We start from the raw sequence: 21034 nt of genomic DNA on the forward strand, positions 1-21034 counted from the left end.
GAAGATTTAGCCTCGGGGCCCGGTCGGAGGTGGTGATGAAGCGTTGCCTGCAAGGAGTAAGATGAAATGGCCTTGGCTCATTCATTATTTCTATCTCCTAGCCGTGGAAGACAGGAAATTGTTCATAGGAATGGTTTCGAAGAAATGTAACGAGAATGATATCCGGGTGATGTTTTCTCCATTTGGCCAGATAGAAGAATGCCGGATCCTCCGGGGGCCCGACGGGCTGAGCCGAGGTGAGTGTGCCGTCTGCGGCGTCTCTGCCCTTCTGCGCTAATTGGAGCCCTGCGTCCCAGCCGAGGTAGACGCAGCCCCGCGCACGGCCGGAGGTGGCCCCGAGACACGCCCCACGGGACGAACTTAGCCAGCCCGAACTTTTCACCGTGGCGCGGATGATCACCTCTTATTTCTTGAGTCGAGAAGGTCCTGGTGCCAGCATATTAGCTCAGGTTATCACTGTCAGTCAGGAGGCCTTCAGGCTGCCCTGTCATTACATGTCGCTTTTCAGTCTCAGATTAGAGGAGATTGGGGACGGGTGGGGGAGAGACTTGGCGGGCGAGAGGGAATGTGTGCCGCTTGCATCTTAGTTTTCTGACTTTCTGCCTGTTCTTGGAAGAGGTGTTGAGGGTGTGGGCATCTTAACAGAGAAATAAACCAAGGAAAAAATTGCCCTGCATAGCATAGAGCAGATGCAGACTCAGAGTAACCCAGCCTGTCTCAGGGTGTTAGGGTTTTACAGCAAGGAGCAAACCTTCTGGAGTCCTAAACATAGAGAGTCCATTAAGTGACAGAGAAATGACTTCATCCAGGAGATTGCAGGTTCTTCTTTGTCACCAGGATAGAGGCAAAGGCTGGGCTTTCCAGCACTGATGAAAACCAGCATTTTCGCCAACAGCGATAAAAGGTGGTTGGAGGTGACTGTTCTGTTTCCACACTTATCTCCCCCTTTGACAAGGCCATACACTTCCTTCCTTAAACCACTCATAAGGCTTGTCACCGGGTCCCCAGTCATCTGACTAAGTTACCTGAGTCAGCTCAGCGAGGCCCAGGGGAAGCCATACATGTAAAACACATTTGTCCATTCTCATAAGAAAGGTGTTTCGGCAACACAGAGAGGATTTCATTCAATTAGTGAAGTTTCCGAGGCAGGTTCCACAGGGATAATTAGAAACGTCTCTCGGGTCCCCATCTCTGGTTTCTAGGACTGCACTGCCTGCCTCTGTCCTGAGCCCTGCGTCGAAAGAAAAGTTTGGGCCTTAAGTGTCAAGGCACTAGTGTTCACCCATCTCCCTAGTCTTACCTAAACTCTCCACCCTGGGAAGAAGAACATGTGTTCTTTTGACTTTTAGACATAAGACACGATGTCAGCTGCTCGAAGGCACAGGGAACAAAAGCTTTCCACCTGCCTCCACCCCCAGAGCCCCAAACAAAGGGAGTACTGAGGAAGACTATGGGTGGAGGAGGAACAACTCCAATCTTGTGATCCCTACATTTCCTTCTGAAGGTGGCTTTAAAAAGGAGACAGAGAGGAGGAGGCGGCGGCCTGGAAAAGACGCTTAACACTCCCTGAAAAGATGGGAGTGTAAAAGCTGAGCAAGACACCATGTCAAGTGGGGTCCCTGTGAGCAGACCCGGTGCCTTGAGCTAATCTGTCACTTAGCGCCTGTGCCTCCACCAGCATCACCCCGGCTGGCTCCTTGTGCTGGGGGCCTGGACAGCCTCGCAAGCAGAAGGCTGCTGGGGTTTGCATCCTGGATCACTCTGCAGCACCCCAGCAGCCCCCACGCCAGGAGAGCTGATCATCACATCAGGTCATCCAGGCCTGCTGCAGCCGGGAGAGGCAGATAGGCACAACAGTCTGGGAGAGCAAATGCCTGGGGGAAATACAGCGTGGCTGAATTAAATGGGCAAGAAAGACGAGAGTATTTTTGTGAACCCTTGTCTGCTGCCGGTTTACTCGTAAGCACCACCATTCTCCCCCGTTACAATTCTCAGTCGCCTTTCCGTGTTTCCTTTGCATTTTGCATTTGCTCAGGTGTGCTGTATGGACAAGGAACAGACAGCCATAGTGAGCTGTATAGTGCCTTGGAGGTCGATGACCCTGGAGTCCAGACCTAGAGCTTCTCCAGAGAAACTCCTGGGGCGCTGTCCACTCCTTTCCCTGTCTCTGTCCTCAGTTTCCCCCATGATGATGGCAGCAGTCAAAATATGTGCCCTTCTCGAATAGGGCGTGGTTAGCGTCCACACTTTTATTATCTTCTTTTTTTTTTTTTTGGCCACATTGCAGCTTGCAGTGTGATTAGTTCCCCAATCAGAAATCGAACCCGGTCCCTTGGCAGTGAAAGCGCGGGGTCCCAACCCCGGGACCGCCAGGGAATGCTTCTGTGTGTTTGTAGAAGCAGACCATTCATAGGGTGTCCTGGAGGCCTTGACTATGAAGTAGGCACGCTGGACTTCCGTTCTCCCTCTACTGATTTACGAACTGAGTCTCTGACTCAGTTTCTCCACCTCTCCGCGGGGGGCAGAGATGGGAACAGCACTGGTGTCTAGAGATCCCAAGCATATGGTAGATAACTTTTGCAGTTGAGATTTTAAAGCAGCCAAAACTTTCACAGAAAACAGCATCAAGACACCGTACTTGAGAGAAATTGGCCAGTTCAACCTGCCGTTCAGCTGATGAACCAGCACTTGGCACCAGAAGCAGCCTATTTCTGAAACAAGTAACACTTTCTTCAATATTTTATGCAAATACCAGTTTAATGTAAAGAGTAGAATCCTCTTTCTTGCCCCCCGCTTTTTTTCCAACAGAAAAGTAATTTCTGAATTTCTAGCAAACTGATGAGAATCCCCTATGGCAAAAAGAAAATACTCATTTATAGTCATTTGTTCTGAAATATAAAGACAGACCGTGGTGCATTTTTCAATTAGCAGTACCCAGGGTCTCCTGGGTACTGGGGACTGCTCCTGAATCAGTGTATTTGTTGAAAGAACAATTCTCTTTCATGCTACTGTTTTGCTTTCATTAAAAAATTGCAGTTTTCAATCAAATATTAATAAGTATCTCCATCAGCGGCACTCCCGCGCAGGGACACTCAGCATTTCCGGTCTCCATGCCTGTTGCTGGCTCAGCTGTTTACAGAATAAATAAAAATGAAGTGAAATGAGAGATTGGCTGCTCTGAAAAGCACGTTTTAATACTAAACCAGAGTATAAACTAGTCAGTAGGAAAGGATTTAAATCAAACCACGTGATTATGATAGGGGAGAGACGCCCTTGAGCTGAGCACATTTCCAGTTAGTAGCCCTGGGTCTCCAACAGGCGTCTGATGTCTTTCCTTCTCTACTGCCATGTCAGTAGTTGACATTCCTACCTGGCAGGTGTTACGCTGCGGTTCCTCCAGGCTTGTTGATTGAGTACCCTTGCCCCAAGTGAGAGTAGTTGCCAGAGCTCACATTTATCAAGCCTTACTATACTTTCAGTTAGAATCACTATTTAAAAAAGAAAAAAATCATGACCTCCATATAGGCAGGAAAGACTGTTTTAAAGGCCCCATAGTTATTCACCAGCACCCAGATCTGTGCCGTGTTTTGAGACAGGACCTCCTATCCTGCCCTCTCCCCCAGGGAAACTGTCATGTCTACACGTGGACAGCACCTGCCAGGCCTGTTGAAACGACCCAACAGACATCTGGACTCTGCTCACCTTACACCGTGTGCCCACATCTAAACATGCATCTTCTCCTTTGGGGCAGTAACCCATTCTGCCATTTTGGAAAACCTAGTTTGGAATGCTTTTCAGCCCCTCATGAGATTCAGATCTTTCTGCAATGGCAGATGTGCCTCTCAGGGCCCCCACGTGAGCCTCCACTGAGAAGCAGGCCAGATTGCACGAGCCCACCCATGGCAGGCAAAACAAGACGTCTGCTGTTAGAAGCGCAGCCCCAGACTGCCGCACCAACGCATCTGCTGGACAGTGTAACCTGAGCGTGTCCATTTCCTAAAATGTGAATGTTCTCACCCGCAATCCCACGGTCAGATTGAATGACCTGGGTACGATCTGCCGGGTTTGCTACACCGTGGCAACGGAGTATCTGTAACTCAGAGACAGTGAAGCGGTTGATTTCATTCTTCTTTCCCATGAACTGCAGTCAGATCTTCACTGCCATTTAGGGTAACTTTCTGCTTGTTTAAGAATATTCCAGCTGTGTTTATGATGTTCCAACCTTCTCCTGCCAAAACCCTTGACACAGGAATTGGCGATATTTTCAGGGATGTTGGTGAGCACAGTCTGGATGTAGCCAGTATGTCCTCATTTGTTTTCAGTATATCTGATCTGAAATATGGGAGTGGGCTTTGGACTTTGAAAACATACACAGGGAGAGGACTCAGTTTTGACCGTGACATTTTAGTCATGTCCACGTGGTGCCCAAATGTTCAGATATGTGGGAACCTGTGCCAGAGGCCTCCTGAGTTATTAGCTGCATCTTGTCATCCTGCCCAGGTAGCTCAGTGGTAAAGAATCCACCTACCAATGCAGGAGACACAAGAGATGTGGGTTCGATCCCTGGGTCAGGAAGATCTGCTGGAGTAGGAAACAGCAACCCACTCCAGTATTCTTGCCTGGAGAATTCCATGGACAGAGGAGCCTGGCGGGTGCAGTCCACGGGTCACAAAGAGTCAGACGTGACTGAGCACGCATGTCGTCCTGTTCTGGATACTCTTCCAGGCTCATCTCAGGGGTGAGATTTTGCCAACTCTGAAGTCCCAGCCTTCCCTCAACCTCGGGAGCCATGAATGAACGATCTCTCCATGCCAGTTTTAAATAAACAAACCTGACCTTGGGGTTGTGCATCATAGTATTAACTCTGATGCTCCAGTGTCTTACTTATGGAGTAGTTTAAATCCTGCTCAGAAGATACAGAGAAGAAAACTGGCTGCGCTAAGATCTTCCTACAGCTGAAGAGGTTTTCCGTAAGCTGACATCTTCTCATGCCACACAAGTTATCTTAAATTATGCTTCCTTCAGTTGAAGTAAAGTGGCTGTTGCTGCTCTTTCAAAGAAGCAGCAGAGAACAAGAGGCCTTGGCATCATTTTATGTGCTTTTAAAAGTGCTAGTGCCTCTGCTTTTTTCCTTTCTGCCTGTCTTCTCTCTCGCTCTCTTTTTGGTCCACAGCAAGAATTCATCTAGTTCTCTCAAAATTCCCTTGCACTCTAGAGAAAACGTAGAACACCTGAGTTAAGACATCCTTTCAATCGAAATGACAAGTGTAGTAGACGGAGACCAAAAGCTGCTCGGCGACAGGGCTCTGCGCTCCCCTTAGATCCTGTCTGTAGGAGGAAATCACTCTGAGAACCCTTTCCCCAGTCAATCATTCATCTACTCCAACAGCAGGAAGACAGCATCACCGTCAAAAGAGAAATTCAACTCCTTTCTTTTCTATTAGCAATCTCTGATACTCTGAAAGTGGAGACAATAAATAGTGACAAGCTAAATTACAGGTTGGATACATTTACAGATGGAATTTTTGCTTTTTTTTTTTTTTTCGCTATTATGTATTTGGAACCTTTAAGATATATAGGCTGTCTTCCCCACCCTACCACCACCACCAAAAGTGGCTTCATTATCTTGGTACCGGTACTTTTTTCCCCAAAATCTAAGTTCTCCCGCATTTTGCCAGCATGTGCGACAGCCTAGAACAGTTGAGGGCTGACCGTGTAAGATCAGAGCACTTGTCCTGTTGAGACCCAGTGGACTCCACTGTACCCAGAAGCTCACTTGTAGAAAGAGAAGGGGGACAGCGGAGCGGACCTAAGACATTTCTGTCCAGTGGAAAGTCATCCGATTGGCTTGTGGAAGAAGGTGCCAGTCCATTTTGACCATAGGCACTCGAGTGTTAGTGAAAAGCCACAGATTTGAGGGCTCACTCCAAAGCCAGTGTTTTCAGTGGTGCTTAAAACAAAATGAACCTAGTCGTAGGACTACCCACACCCTCCTGTTTTAGAGACGTTGCAAAGGTTAACAAGCTACCAGCCCGTGGAACATCTGGTTCTGAAGTTGCTTGACTTTATCCAGAGCAGCAAACAGACACGTGCTCCCCTTTTATAAATGACACAGTCGTTTTTCTCCCTTAAGTAACTGAACACAGCACAGAGCGTGGAACTTGACAGAGTCCCTAGGAGACAGGTTTTCTCTCCCTGCACTGCTGCTGACAGAATTAAAAGGTTAAAGAAGTCATCAGACTTGTCAGATCATTTTTTGGGAGGGGATGAGGACTGTATAATTAGAAGCATCAGTCAAGCTTTTAATTGCAGGTTTCATAGAGCAAAGGGCAGTGAATGGTTCGAGTTTATAGAGAGATCACTTCATTGTTCTCTTGCTAGACTTTTCTTTCGAGACCTGTTAATTGCTAGATCTTTCTCCTGAAGTTAACAAAAGTTCTGCTTGCTCTGAAACTGTAGTAAATGCATATACTGTGCCTTATTGATTTTTGTTGACATTTTACATGTTTTTTTATGCATTCTGAACCTCCGTTTGGACACTCAGTTTGGCACATGCCCCCGAACAATAAGAGCAAAGCGAATGAAACAGAGTTAGCCCACGGTTTCAGATCTGCCTCCATGAGATGATTTCCTGTGCCTCTCCTGCAGTCTCCAGATAAGAAATAAGAAAGAAGAGTCTCCCGGTCTTATTTCCCCTGCTAATAGTGTCAGTGATAATCACAGTCTTCAAGAGATATTACTTTGAAACGGATGGTAAATTTGGGACTCTCTCATCTTGGAGCTGAGTACATTTCAGTATGGAGCCAGCAGAGGTCCCGCTGTAGGTCTCTCACGGCATTACACACATCATCTCATCTAGATGCCTTAGAGGAGGCCGCCCAGCTGCTTCTGTTGATGACAGAAACCACAGCCAGTATAGATATAGGCACCATGCTCAAACAGCTTCACCAGCTGCTGTAACGTCGGGAGAACTAAGAAATAGCTTGGCATTCTTAGTGAGCTAGACTGCAGGCTTCATTAGGACAGCTTAATGTAGAGGTGAATGAGATGAACCTCCCATGTACTGAGAGTTTTTGTGTATTAAAACTTACAGCATGATGCAAAAAAAAAAAAATGCATTGACTTTTTTTCATGACTGGATGTTGTTGTGCTTTGGGGGTGTGGGCAGGCATTGCTTTCTCTTATTGCTGTTGATGAAAAAGTGCTAATACAGTATTGACTTGATAATCTCACCAGGTACCCATGCAGAGCAAACAGAGAAAACGTATTTGATGGTCCCCACAGGGACTCCCATGCACGAACCACGTGCTGGTTGTCTAGATGTAGAGTTTTCTGCTTGGCTTCTTGGCCACAGAGGCGCCCATCTCGTGTGATGGGCGCCAGAATTCCACTTCTGTGCACTCCGAGATGACAGGCTTTGGCCCCTCAGTGTTTAGATCTGCTTCATTTGCAAATCTTTTTAAGTAGCAATAATAATAATGTTTTGAGGCAATTGAGTGGAACACTAAATTATTCTCTGATACCTAAGTTCAAACTGTGCAAGGCTAAAGAAGCTGAAAATCAATGCACTTTTAAAGTCATTAGAGATCATAAGTGAAATAGTCTGCATTGCTTTAGCTAAGCTTTTAGTGTGCCGTGGTATTATTATAAAATCAGCCTGAATCTGCATTAATTTCACAGTCTTTTTCTCTGAGAAGCCCAAGGGTGCATGATAAATAAAATGTAAATTTTAGAAGGCAGTGTTTTTATTAGTGGAAAGGGCAGTGAGCCATGTAGTTGGAGCGGTGACCTGCATGGCAGCTGACACTGCTACAAGGAGTCCTATGGATGCTAGTTATTTTACAGCCGGAAAAAGAAATAGCCATGGAGGGTTCACTGGGCCTCAGGGGAGACATTCAGAGAAATGTGCTTTGTCTTGAGGTACAGTCTCTGATAGAAACCGCAAGTTGCAACTTTCAGAAGTCATGAAGATTTGATACAAATAACAAATCCAATGCAAATGTTTACATTTTACTTTATATGCACTGTTGAATATTCCCAGAGTAATGGCGCATTTGTTAATAGGGGGTTTGTTTTTGTTCATCATTAACAGTTACTAAGTAGTTTGTACAGGATTTGGGTACATTTATTTGCATTTAAGTAACATGAATGTGTATTTATACATATATCTAATTTTTAAACCACCCAGAAAAGATGAAGTATATTTATTTGCTGACATTTCAAGCTATTGGAATCTCTTTGCTAATTTGCCCCGGGTGTGAGGATTTTATTATTGGCTGCTTAAAAATCAAGACTCCCGTTTGAAATATAGAACCAGAATGGGTGGATGCCCTCAGTCATGATAGTCAGCCAAGGAGAAAATGTAAAATTGCAACTCTTTATTTTAGAAAATGCAAACTAGGTCTTGCACATTTCAAACCTGTGGCTAAAAACAACTTAAAAAAAAAAAAAAGAATGAGTGCCCAGCCTCCTTTCCCTGGACTGCATTCTAAAAATAAATAAACTAATCCATCAGTAAATCTCTCTGCTTTGGTCAGATTAGCAAGTCAGCACTGCAAGTAAAAAAGCAACATGAGATGAAACCCAGAGAGAGAAGTTGTTGATTTCATGTACTACTGAGAACAGTGTCGTCCTGTGGCGGTTCTCGTAGACTGTGTTGGTTTAACAAGCGTCCAAACCTTTTGTCTTGTTGTTTTTGTCTTTCCTGCTCCCTGCCCCCTTGTTTCCCACAGGCTGTGCGTTTGTCACATTTTCTACAAGGGCAATGGCACAGAATGCAATCAAAGCCATGCACCAGTCCCAGACCATGGAGGTACTGTATCATCTGCCCTTCCTTCGTTTCCTGTGCAAATGGTGGGGAGTGGGACGCGAGCCTCTCCTGTGTGGACTGTTCCCATGGCAATCACAGATGCAAACTTTCACCTCCTCCCTCTCCGTTTGTCCATGCTCCTCCTCCCTGAATCTCTCTCCCCCCGCCCCACTTCCTTCTCCCTCCCGCTCGCTCTCTCCTCTGAATTTTTTCCCCTAATGGCTGGAGACGCACCTAGTAAAGCCTTCCACTTGCTCTGCCTTCTTTGCTGAGCCTTTTGTTGGCAGTGGCCCAGGTCCTGCCGTGTAAAGTGCATGATGCCATTTAACCCGGGCATCCTCTTGCCCCTCAAAGAACAAGTACATTCGCCAGCCCCCAGGGTGGGATGGGTTGAACGCTGACAGCCCCCATTCCAAACTGCAGCGGGCCCCGTGCTCAGTCACAGCGTTCTTTGATTTCTTTTTTGTCTTCTTTTTAAATATGAGGTCAAGTGACCTTTAATCAAGACAAACAGAATTATTTTTGCACCAGCGGTGTTGGAGAAAGTTAAGACTTCTCCTACAAGATGGAACCAGTGCAAATGTTCATGTATGAGAGCACCCCCCCCCGAAAATTAGATTTGCCCCCTTGCTAAAATAAAAATAAAAACAGTAACCAAGAAACTTGAAGGCTCCAATGTGATCTCCTAATGAGAGACACAGTGGCTATGGGGGAAGAGAAATATGCTGGCATGGGCCCACAAATGTAGACGACGGCCCTGTCCTTTGAGTCTGTGATTCGGGTCATGGCCTTTCAGGATTTTGCACAAAAGCATTCCAAGAGTGATATGCAGTTCCTTACTCTGTATTGTCTGATAGAATCCTTTGGGAGTGCATGTTCTGCTGTATCATGTAAACTGTATCTTTGTGTATGGGTGATCTTTTCTGGAGGTGGCTTTGTACTATTACCTCAAGTTATGTTTTTCATCTTTTGAAAGAAAAAAAGAATTTTTTTTTCAGTTTTATTTAATGTGCCAAAAGTTCTCTATTGTTTGAGCTTCTTTTTTGCCTCCACTTTTGCGGGGGGTTTTGATTTTTTTGTTGTTCGGTTTTTTGTTTTTGTTTTTTTTTTTGGCCATGCTGCATCTCCCGAAGCATGCCGGGAGCTCAGTGATCTTTCTGGGTCTTGTTCTGTGGGCAAACTTTTTCTAGGGAGCAGAGGGGTGGGTGGAAGTGTGGGGGACGAGAGTGTGCATGGCATTGTCATTCAGTGTTTACTGTACTTTTCTGAGTTTTGATAGCATTGCAAAGCCTATTGTCTTTTTCAAACTTCCTTTTGACTTCAGTATTCCTAACATACCTTATATAATCACTGTGTTTTCCTTTCAGTGCAATGCATTTTTAAGGCACTCACACCCCCCTACGTGAAGGCAAGCTCAGGTGAAAGTCGGCCACAATAAGAGAGAATTAGCGGGATTTGAAATACCTAGGAATCCAGTCTCGAACAACAAGCAGTTACACATGTGATCGTGTGTTTGACCCCTCCCACCCTCGTCCCCGCCCCTTTCTTTTACCTTGGGCAGCTCCACTGTGGTGGATCAGCCTGGTTTCCAGCTGCAGATCAGCCTGGAAATGAAAACAAAAGGACTGTTAAGAAAAAGAAAGTCTTGATATACATGTGTGTTTCACTCTTAAATATTTTTTATTTCCTGTGGTGGAGTGATCCATTCCCGATTGGTCTCACCTTAGATTATTTTTTTCACCCCAGCTATTTCAGCCCTGTTGGAAACATTGCCACCCCAGTACCCTCACCCAGGGCCCCCCACCCGAATGGGAGGACCATGTTCTGTACGTCCCTACAGACGGAGAACACGAGATACGAACCCAAACCAAGAAAATAACAGGCTCTCAGAAGGAAAAGAATTTGCTATAGAGAACGGGGCATATTTATTCTTCAGAAGTCGTTGACCCTTTGTTAATATCGCTCGTATCAGAAATCAGATCTGATGCACTTGTTTTTAAATATGGACATCCATGCTTAATCAGAGGGGCCCTTAGACACTTAAATTTCTTGTTTAATTCAAAAATATTGACATTTAAATAGAAGATTATCTATTATGCAGTCTCATTAGAGTTGTATAACTGAAGTTTGTTTTCTTTTTTTTAATTAATCACATTATTTTTAGGACTCTGGCTCACATCTTCAACCAAGATGTATGATCTAAGAGATACGAATTCAAAATGATGTGACTGTTAAAGTTTAAATGAACACATTCTTTAAAGAAAAAGAAGTCATTAGTTTTATATGGTACCTTGATTTTTCCCACCTTCCTCCAATCTCTGCCCACCCTGTTTTTCCCTTTCATAGTTTATACAAGTCATTTTTTGAGCTATAATCATTGGCCTGATTTTCTGCTTTTATATCATTTTCTGGTATTTAAGGAGGAAAAAAAGTCAACCATAAGAGAACTGTTAGGAGGAGATGCTATAATTTGTTACGGAATGAATTTGATAGAATAACAACCCTTTCCATGCAAAACCCTTGCTCTCTGTAATTTCCATCTTCAGAGTGGTTTTGCTCTGTTTAAAATGATGAAGCACTAAAATACAGAGCGGACAAAGAAAACTGAAGTATAGATTTTTTTTTAATGGTGGAAATGTTACTTTTATTTAGTTTATTGACTCTTAACATCCTGGGTTGTGACTGTGACCCCCCAGAGCTGAAGATCAAGCCACTGGAGGTTCTGCAGCCAGTCACCTCAGTTTTCCCACATTTTGGGGGTTAATAACAGGAATGATTGCCTCATCTATGCATAGCTCCATCCCCAGGAACTACCCAAGGTGACAAGAAAAAAAAATGCAACTTTGTTTTCTAAGACAGAGAAAAATTAACCCAAAGGGAAGGGGGAAGCTCATTTAAATAGGAATATTAAATTTCTGACAGAAGAGAGAGGTCTGTTATCATGCTGAGTTTCAATAAAAGTTTGTTGTTTTCTTTTTAATCACTTGGGTAGAATTAACTTCTTTTTTCTCAGCAAAATTTCACAGCTTTAATTGTGATGGAATGTGTAGTAAGCTGTATGGAGAGGGAAACCAATTGGTTTCCACTGAGTGTTTCCAAGTGGCGAATGTTGAAAAGTGCTTTTAAAAGGAAGTCCTCCTGCCTGGGGTGTTAGGCCCTTACTTTCCCTAAGGACCGCCTCCATCTCAAAGATGCTGGTCCTGTTATATAACCTATGGCCATTTCTCACTCACTACCCCTGATCCTGCCTTTTAAAGGAAATGAACATGGAAAGAAGCTCCTAGAACAGCAAGACTGATTAGGAAAAGAAGCCAAGTAGAAATCTCCACCTTCCATTTGAAATCTCCACCTCCCTGGACTCGAACACAATCCTGATATGTCATTTGTGATTTGCAGTAGCCTAGGATTAGTGATAGGTTAGAGGTAGAGGAGGGAGAGACCTTTCTAAAAACATGGGGACCGGGACATCGGTTCATGCCTGCGTTCCCTGAATATCTCCTTCCTTCATCCATGTTCCTAAAAACGAAACCCACTGCTCCCGATTATATTGCTGGGTTGATGTAATTCCCACCATTCCAAAGTTAAAAAATGCTTAACTGAGCATTGGAAAGAGTTTAAAAAAAAAAAAAAAAAAGACGTGAAAGACAGGCACTCTCACTCCCGTTACGTCTCCCCCTCTTTGTGCCCTGGTTACACATAGCAACAGACAGACACACCACGACAAGTCCATCTTTCAGACAAATGAACTGTGAAGCTTAATTAAGGGCCAGTGATCAGGTCTCTTGTCCCTGAGGAGGTCCTGGGGATGGTGGAAGGAAGACCCCTGAAGAGAGAAGGCGAGGCAGTGTAATAAGCAGATCACAAGAGCAAAATGGCTTTTTCAAGCACCAGAGCCCCAAAGACACCAGTGAGAGACCCTGGAATAATAGTCTGTTGACGGTGCTATTCAGAGAAGACGAAGGACCATCCCCTCTGCTGCAGTCATTCAGAAAGCTAGGCCCCACGCTGACTGAATGTCCCGAGCCCAGTGGACCAGGCTGTAACCCCCTCTTCACTTTCCGCTGTGTCTGACCACAGGGCTGCTCTTCACCGATCGTGGTGAAGTTCGCGGACACCCAGAAGGACAAGGAGCAAAGGCGCCTCCAGCAGCAGCTGGCGCAGCAGATGCAGCAGCTCAACACTGCCACCTGGGGGAACCTGACGGGTCTGGGCGGCCTCACCCCGCAGTACCTGGCGGTAAGTTCCTGCGGGTGGGGGACGTGGGGTCCCCAGGGAGAGAGAGAGCCCCACCCTGGAACTCTTCCAGACTCCTTGTTCCCTCAGTACACCAAAAGCTCAGCCTCAGGACGCTGTGAATGCCAGGAAATTCTGGGCCTCAGTGCAGAGTTTTTCCAGGTGAAATTGATGAGCATAAGGATGGACCCTTCTGTCTAGCTAGATGGAGGCTAAGCTGGGCTCCACAAGGCTGGGTGTTAACCAGTGTTCCAGCATCAACTTCTGCATTAGGAGGGGTGCAGCACGCTCCCCACACTGTGATTTAAGGTCCCCAGGCAGCCATGGTATGCCCGCTCTCTATGCCCGGGACAGGGCGTTCCTCGGCAGGACCTAGGAGGGAGGCCTCGTGGAACCGTCCTTCATTGGGTCTTCCCAGAGGAGGGATGTTGATTCAGTTCAAATATTTCTTTATCTGTTGGAAACCCGAAACTCAGATCCTAGTTCAGGACCAATAGACCCTGTTCTTTCAGCCATCCCTTACAGTTCACTGTTTCTAAACTTTCACCTCCTTTTTTGTTTTTTTGTCCCTTTGTGCTGCCCATTTCACTTTGCCGCTGTCTTTATTAAAATGCCAGAGTCAAAACCTAGGACCGTTCCCCTGGTAAGATCTAAACAGCGTGAGGAGCGAGCCCTAGTGTGAACTTCAAAGCGTCTGCATGTCACTTGAAAGTGGTGGAAGGCACTTCATACTCCTCTAAGGTTCTGCTTACTGTTTCTTGAACCATTGCTGGACTATGCTTCGCTACCCCACTTTTCTGCAGGGCTACACCTTAATTAATGTAATTTTATATTTTGCATTTGGGCCTTTGATGCTAGCCGCTGTCCATGTATGTGTATCCTAATTCTGTCCTGACCTTTGAACTGTTGCCCTCAGGATAGTATGACCCGGGAGCTGTACTTGGTAGTAGAACTGATACTGTTCTGCAAAACAGCCCTCCCTGTAACCTTGAAAGGTGATCCCCTTGCTGCAGGTGAGGGAAAGAAGCGGCTTAAAGAGGTTTTGTTACTTCACCCAAGGTTGTGGCGCTGGTGGTCAGGCAGGATTTCAACGCTCCGTGTGCTCTCTCCATCCAGCCTGGCTGCTTCTCCAAGGAGATGTGACTCCTATTCCCCTTTTGTTTTAATATTTACTGGTGTGGCCGTGTCGGATCTTGGTCGAGGTTTGTGGGATCTTCTTTGTTAGCACGCAGTATTTTTCGTCGCAGCACACAGGCTCTCCAGTTGCGGTATGCAGGCTTGGTTGCTCCATGCAGGTGGGATCGTAGTTTCCAGATCAGACATCACACCTGCATCTGCTGCATTGCAAGGCGGACCCTCCACCACCGACCACCAGGGAAGCCCCTTCAGTCCTCCTTTCCCACCCTCAGGCCTGTCGGGGTCTGACGAGCAGTAACGGCTCATGACACGGCTGTGTGTCTTGCGGGAGAAGCATGCCTCTCCTGCCTTCCCCTGAGTCACTGACAGAAGCAGTAACCGAGTCTGCTGTCACCTTCTAGCCATTTTTCCATCTTATCCACAAGGACCCCGTGTGAAATTTCCTCATATCTTGCTGAAGTAAAGTTGCTGAAATAAAATATAAAATAAGTTATCTATAATTTATATAGTTATATATTTATATATCAATCATATATTTATATGTTTTATATAATATATTAAATATGAAATAAAATATTAAAAAGTTTTATTGCTAAAATACAAAATAAAAACAAGGATTTCTATCCTAGGTTGGTGGCAAGCTCACCTTTTCAGAGTTTCTAAGAATCCAGCTTCGTGTTCCACTGTTTCCAGGAACCAGGACCCCTGTGCCTGTCCCAGTCTTCTGGCCCCACTCCCCAGCACCTGTTTCTTTGTGTGGAGGGTAGATTCTGACTCTGGCTCACCAGAGTGTGGTTGTCAGTGGAAAGAATCCTCGGGTTAATGACCCTCCAGGTATTGCAACTTCCTCCAGTGGAAATTATTAATCCCTCAAAGTATCTTCAAAGCTAATTTGACTAAACTTCGGTTTTTAAAAAATTGTGCAGAGCTCCATTCTCTTGCAACCACAAGAGAATGGGAAACCCTAGAAATCAAACCAAGAGAAGGGATTTCTGTCAAAACGGATCATCCCTGGCTTCCTCCTCTTCCTCACTCTGTGTGTGTGTGTCTGAGTATAGTATCTAGGTAGTCTGTTACACCGAATCCAGAAGGATGAGTGGAAGGTGGAGACCTGTTTCTGATAACTGTTCACATTAATCCGCATAGTATCGTGGCAACTAGGACTTGGGTAGAATCGAGTCAGCTGCTGGATGGCCATTTGTGAGTCCCGTACCGTCGTGGAGTCTCCTCCTCCTAGAGCTGAGGAAACCGACAACCTGCCAGAGTGGCAGCACTCTCCGTTAGGCTGCGCAGAGCTCCAAGTGAATGATGAGAGCCTGTTTTGTAAATAGTGAATTCTTCTGGTTCCTCCTCAGCTCACAGAACCGTGGCAGTTTTTTAATAATAGGTTTGGTGGATCTGTGCTCTTGACATCCATGGACTTCTGAGTATAGGAGACAGCCCCACACTCGCTCCAGGGTACAGACTGTGGCTCTACTGATCTACCAGGAGGAGGGTATCAGTAAGTCTAGGCACACACTTAGTGCAGCACCTAAATGAAAGTCGCTCAGTCCTGTCTGACTCTTTGCGACCACATGGACTGTAGCCTGTCAGGCTCCTCTGTCCATGGGATTCTCCAGGCAAGACTACTGGAGTGGGTTGATATTTCCTTCTCCAGGGGATCTTCCCGACCCAGGGATCAAATCCGGTTTCCCCACACTGCAGTCAGGTCTTTACCCTCTGAGCCACCAGAGAAACCATAAGTTAACCTGTAATTCAACCTATTTGGATAAATAAAGGAGTGCTTTCAAATGGTAATCACATGCCTTTCCTTGTGCTGCCCTGTGTCTCCATGCAGGATAAATGTACTTCTGGAAGCTCCAGAGACAAAATGCAGAGACCTTTTTGCAGCTGTCTTCATTTCTTTTTAGAAGATGCTGATTATATTTATAATAATAGCATCAATGTATATAGCACCAGATAGTTCTAAGTTTTGACAAATAGTATGTTCCTCCGTGCCCACCTTCAAATGGTTGACCGTTGTCTTTATCCTGTAGTTATGACTGCAGCTGTGGAGCTGTGAATAGATACATCTCTCTCTGTAGGTATCTCAGCGGTTTCTCTGTTAGTCCAGGAGTCAGCGACTCTGTGCGTTCCTAATGAAGGCCGTAGGACAGGGAGCTGTGAAGGAAAGCGGAGGAGACCCAGGGTTGGACCCTGATTGACAGAGATGAGTTACGAGAACTACTAAGCTCCAGAGAGATAGCATTAGTCACGCCATGTTGGTTCCCATAGATCTAACACCTGGTTGTTAAAAATCGTAAATTGATGAATTGTTTAAGGCAGTGACGTTACTGGGTCTCCCCGGTGTCTGCGCTTCTTAATAGAGATTAGACATTAATGCGGATTTATGGCGCCAGCACTGGGAACCTTTACCCATTAAGAGGCAGCAGTAGCTGACTGTGTGAATGTAAAGGAACTGGATGTGCCCCTGTGGATGCAGGAAGTTCCTCTGTCCTCAGCTCCATTTCTTTCTGACAGCACGTTTCTGTTTTTGGTGTTGTTTTTTTTTTTCCAGCTTCTGCAGCAGGCCACCTCCTCCAGCAACCTGGGTGCGTTCAGTGGCATTCAGCAGATGGCGGGTAAGTCATGAGGCCCGCCTGGCGTTTGGACCGCGCTGTTGTCTGACTTTGGGGTGGGTTCAGAGGGCAAAGAAGACAGTAAGGGGAAAGAACCACAAACCTGACCTGTTGGCTTAGATGTTAAACCTTAGAGTAAGCTGCTTGGAAGTTGATTTTTTACCCCTGGCATCTCCAACAGTTATTGGGGGCTGAGAATTCCTGCATAGTACCCTCCAGAAAGTAGAAAGTGTTAGTCGCTGAGCTGTGTCTGTCTACGACCCCATGGACTTTAGCCCCCCAGGCACCTCTGTCCATGGGATTCTCCAGGCAAGCATACTGGAGTGGGTTGCCATTTCCTTCTCCAGGGGATCTTTCTGACCCAGGGATAGAACCCAGGTTTCCCGCATTGCAGGCAGATTCTTTTACCCTCCAGAGTTGTGTGTGTGTGTTTTTTTTTTCCAATGGGTTTGACTGCTGGAAGGTGGGGAGGGGGTGGATTTCCAGCAAGAGTCGTGTATCCAAAGCAGCCGCCATGATTGACGTCCTTCTAAAATTTTAATAACAGGCAGTCAATAAAAATGTTTTGTCCTCCATAATGAAAGCTAGACTTGCAGACCTATCTCTGACTGATACCATTTCAGTCCCTTGATAACCACAATTAACAGGGGTGCCTTTTTTTTTTTAATTTAAAAGAATCCCACTTGATAGAATTGTGCATCAGAAGCTTTTATGGGAAAGTGGAAATCTTCGCTGTCGGGAAAAAAATCACAGTAGGATTGAATGTGAAAGCCAGCCCATGAAGCGTTTCTTTTGATAATGAGCTGTGTTGGCAGTGACCTAGGGGCAGCAGTTAGTGAAAGGTGGATCCTCTGAGTCACCTTCCAGGCTGATACCCTGACCCGTGCAGCAAATCAGGACATGGGGGCCAGTAACCTGCCGTGAAGAACAGTCAGGAAGCTTCTTCCTCAGTTCCAAAAATGTCGAGGAGAGTGGGCGAGGAGAACAGATTGTTGGCATATTAGAGGCAAGCACAGTTGCTTCCATCAGTGACACCCTGAGTCAATGAGATGAACCCAGGATATGCAGAGTCTAAGCCTGATTTCTTTATCTGTCACCGAGAAAGCTCCTTTTTTCTCTTTTTCTCCTGAATCCATAGCCTTGTGTTACTGTTTTTCTTCTCCTGTGTCACTTTGGATGAAACTGGAGAGACTTGGCAGGAGCACACTCAGATCCCTCCTCCTGTGCGTCCTGTGGCGGTCAGCCCCGCCTTCCGTGGTGGCCCCTGGGGCTAAACTGTGCCCTCTCTGACGGGGTGGACTGGCCTGCAGTAAGAGCAACGCTCGGCTACCCGTGGCCCTTTAAATCTGCGGGCACCGCCCACCTATTCTGTCATAAAACAGCTTTGGGATTATTATAAAAAATAGATGTTAAAATAATAAGGAGTGAAATCATTCGGCAGAATGTTAATGAACACAGTTGAGAAAGCTGGCCTCGGAGCTAAGCATCTCCTTGAACGGTTGATTTATTTTTAGTTCTGTGAAGGGGGCTGGAGAGACAGAACTTAAATATTCAGGGAGTTTTCTACATTTTTAAAAAAGAGAAAACCTCCGGATTGCACACTCTGAAAGAAATGTCAAGATGCATCGTGTTTTCCACCAAGGCAGGATTTTTCTTCTAATCAGTCAGAACCCCCTGCCCCCAAATTCAGAATAAGAGTCTTCCCTTAGAGGAAGCCTCAGGCTCTCCCATTGCCGTGGTTACATTATGCAGAGAAGGTCACTGGGTCCTGAGGCTGCTGCCGGGCGTGTCTTCCCCGGTGGACAGGGCGCCCTGCATTAGGCTGTGAGCCCGTGGCGCACCAGCTCGGGTCAGGATGTTGGCGTCTGTGCACCGCGCACTCATTTATCAATGGAGGGTATCTGGGAGTCACCTTAGAAGGTGTGTGGAGCAGATGGCCATTTTAAGTCAGTCTGTAAATGTGCTCGCCCTTCCAAAATACCCCTTTCTCGAACCCTCAGTGTGAAACCCAGCACCAAGGCTGCCCAGGCTGTGCAGTCAAAGGCCAAGTGTCCCATTTTTTGCTGTCTCCTTGAGTAGTGAGGACTGAGGATGGGGGTGTCCGGGTTCTTCTGCTTCACCATTTCTGTAACGAGTGCCCTTCATTCCTATGGAAAATCAGGAAGCATTATGGTATTTTTTTATTCAACCAAGTTGTGTGGCCCCCGGCTCTTTCATTGTCTCCCAAAAGTAGGGCTTTTCTCACCGTCAGTCACCTAAACCCATCCTGGAAAGTGGAGGGGTCATAGGGGTCCCTTTGTGGAAGAAGGTTCCCCCACGCACTGAATGAGGGGGGGGGGCCCTCTTCCCTGTTTCCCTAAAAACCTTCACTTCCTTCCCGTCCTCCCTCACCTGTGAGTTCTCCTGAAGTATCGATGCTAAGAGGGTGTGGCCTCCTCTACCTGGCATTTGTGGACTACTTTGGGGCTGCTGAGAGTGAGTAAACTTATAAATTGGCAAGTGCAAATTTACGTTCTGCATACAGTCCCAATGAAACTCAAGTGAAATGCCTGGTTTTTGAATTAAGAAATTTGACTTTAGCTGAACATCTAAGCCACAAACCGTTCCATAAACTAACGGCAGTATCTTTAAGAATGACTTGTAAAAAAAAATAATAAAAGATAAGAAACAAAACAAAAAAAGAATGAGTTGTGGAAGGTTTGGGGTCAGCGAATGGGTACAGTGTCCTGCGCGTTAACACACGAGCGTGGTTCTCACCATGCTCTCACCAAGAGGCGCCTCATCCCAGACCCCTCCTGGGGCCACAGCGCCTGTAAGCGAGTGAGGCTGTGGAGGAGCGAGAGCAGTGTCCGACTCTTGCAGCCCCGTGGACTGTAGCCCGCCAGGCTCCTCTGTCCATGGGATTCTCCAGGCAAGAATACTGCAGTGGGTGGCCATTTTCTCCTCCAGGGCGTCTTCCCGGCCCAGAGATTGAACTTGCGTCTCTTATGTCTCCTGCGTTGATAGGTGGGTTCTTTACCACTAGAACCACCTGGGAAGACCCGTGTTCATGTCTAGAGAGCCGACTCCACGTGGCAGACTTGAGTACTGCAGCTGAGAGCACCATCCACAGACGGTGAATATCATCTCGGAAAGCAGTGATACTATGTTGCGAACAGCTCCGAAAGCAGGGTCTGTCCTACAGGAAACTGAGGTGTCTCACCACAGTCTAGAATGTCTCATCTGAATGACTAAACATTTTCTGTTTGAGGAGAAAATGAAGCTGGAAAAGAGAGAAAAAAAAAAAGAAAAAAAAAAACAAAACAAAAAAATTAGGTGACAAGTTTCTAAAGTAGTTACATCAGTAAAATCAGATGAGACATCACCTATATACTTCTTTGTTCTAAAAAAAAAATTTTTCCTTTCAAATTAAAAGTAACTTCAGAAGTGTTTTACGATTTTATGAAAGGGAACCTTTCCTAAATCTGAAGTTTAAAAAGCAGAGAATATAACAGTAAGGCTGAAATCTTTATAAGCCGACTGCTGTTATGTGCGTCCTTTTCATTTTTTGTGCATCCTTCAAGTTGATTGATTTTACTTTCCCTCTTGTGATAAAAATTCGTCCATTTCCCACTCAAACTGTGGTACTTTTCCCATGAATTTCTGAAATCTCCGTAACTTGGGGTCTGAGTTCGGGCCGAGAGTCTGGATTTTTCCAGAAAAGAAAGAATAAGGGGAAACCGGTTTTTCTGTCTTTTGTTTCTTTATGACAACGATCGTCTGGAAAAAGCATCGTGTTAGAAAAATGAGGGTAGTATTACACCAGTTTGCTTTTCACAGAGCACTTCGAAATAATCGTGGGGTTCATCCTCACACTTCACAGCATGCCAAGGAGAAAACCACCACCGGTTACTACCTAACAGTTGGAAAAACCGAAGTAGGGAAAGGACAAGGAAGTGGTGTTACACGGGTCAGCATACAGCACTCCCACACATGGCAGTGCTGTGCGGCATAGGGACCCCAGCATCCCATTCCAGAGACGGGGCAACTGAGGATGAGAGAAGGCAAAGAACAAGCTTGCGCAGAGTCACCAAGGTAAGGAATGGCGGATCCACATTTCAGAGTGGCCTGAGCTCCCTGTCCCCGCCCCCCGGCCGTCACTCAGTGCACTGCGCGTCCGTAAATCCAGGTACGTTATCACTCAGATGAGTGAAGAGACCAAGAGGCAAATCTGAGCCGTCAATGAACAATGCACAAG

At 46.0% G+C, this 21034-nt stretch overlaps 1 protein-coding gene across 37 annotated transcripts in view; it reads left to right on the forward strand.

The window, feature by feature from the left end:
• The window catches only part of CELF2 (CUGBP Elav-like family member 2), a 553512-nt gene that overhangs the window by 493318 nt on the left and 39160 nt on the right, over positions 1 to 21034 (forward strand). For 33 of the 37 annotated variants that reach the window (XM_069547203.1, XM_069547206.1, XM_069547204.1 and 30 more), the window contains 4 exons: positions 102 to 236; positions 8733 to 8812; positions 12887 to 13045; positions 16737 to 16800. In XM_069547203.1, coding sequence (XP_069403304.1) covers positions 102 to 236; positions 8733 to 8812; positions 12887 to 13045; positions 16737 to 16800 — 438 coding nt within the window. The remainder of the gene's footprint in view (positions 1 to 101; positions 237 to 8732; positions 8813 to 12886; positions 13046 to 16736; positions 16801 to 21034) is intronic. The other 4 variants (XM_069547236.1, XM_069547234.1, XM_069547235.1 and 1 more) reach the window with 1 other exon arrangement.

The sequence above is a fragment of the Ovis canadensis genome, chromosome 13, assembly GCF_042477335.2.
Source record: "Ovis canadensis isolate MfBH-ARS-UI-01 breed Bighorn chromosome 13, ARS-UI_OviCan_v2, whole genome shotgun sequence".
NCBI classification, from domain to species: domain Eukaryota; kingdom Metazoa; phylum Chordata; class Mammalia; order Artiodactyla; family Bovidae; genus Ovis; species Ovis canadensis.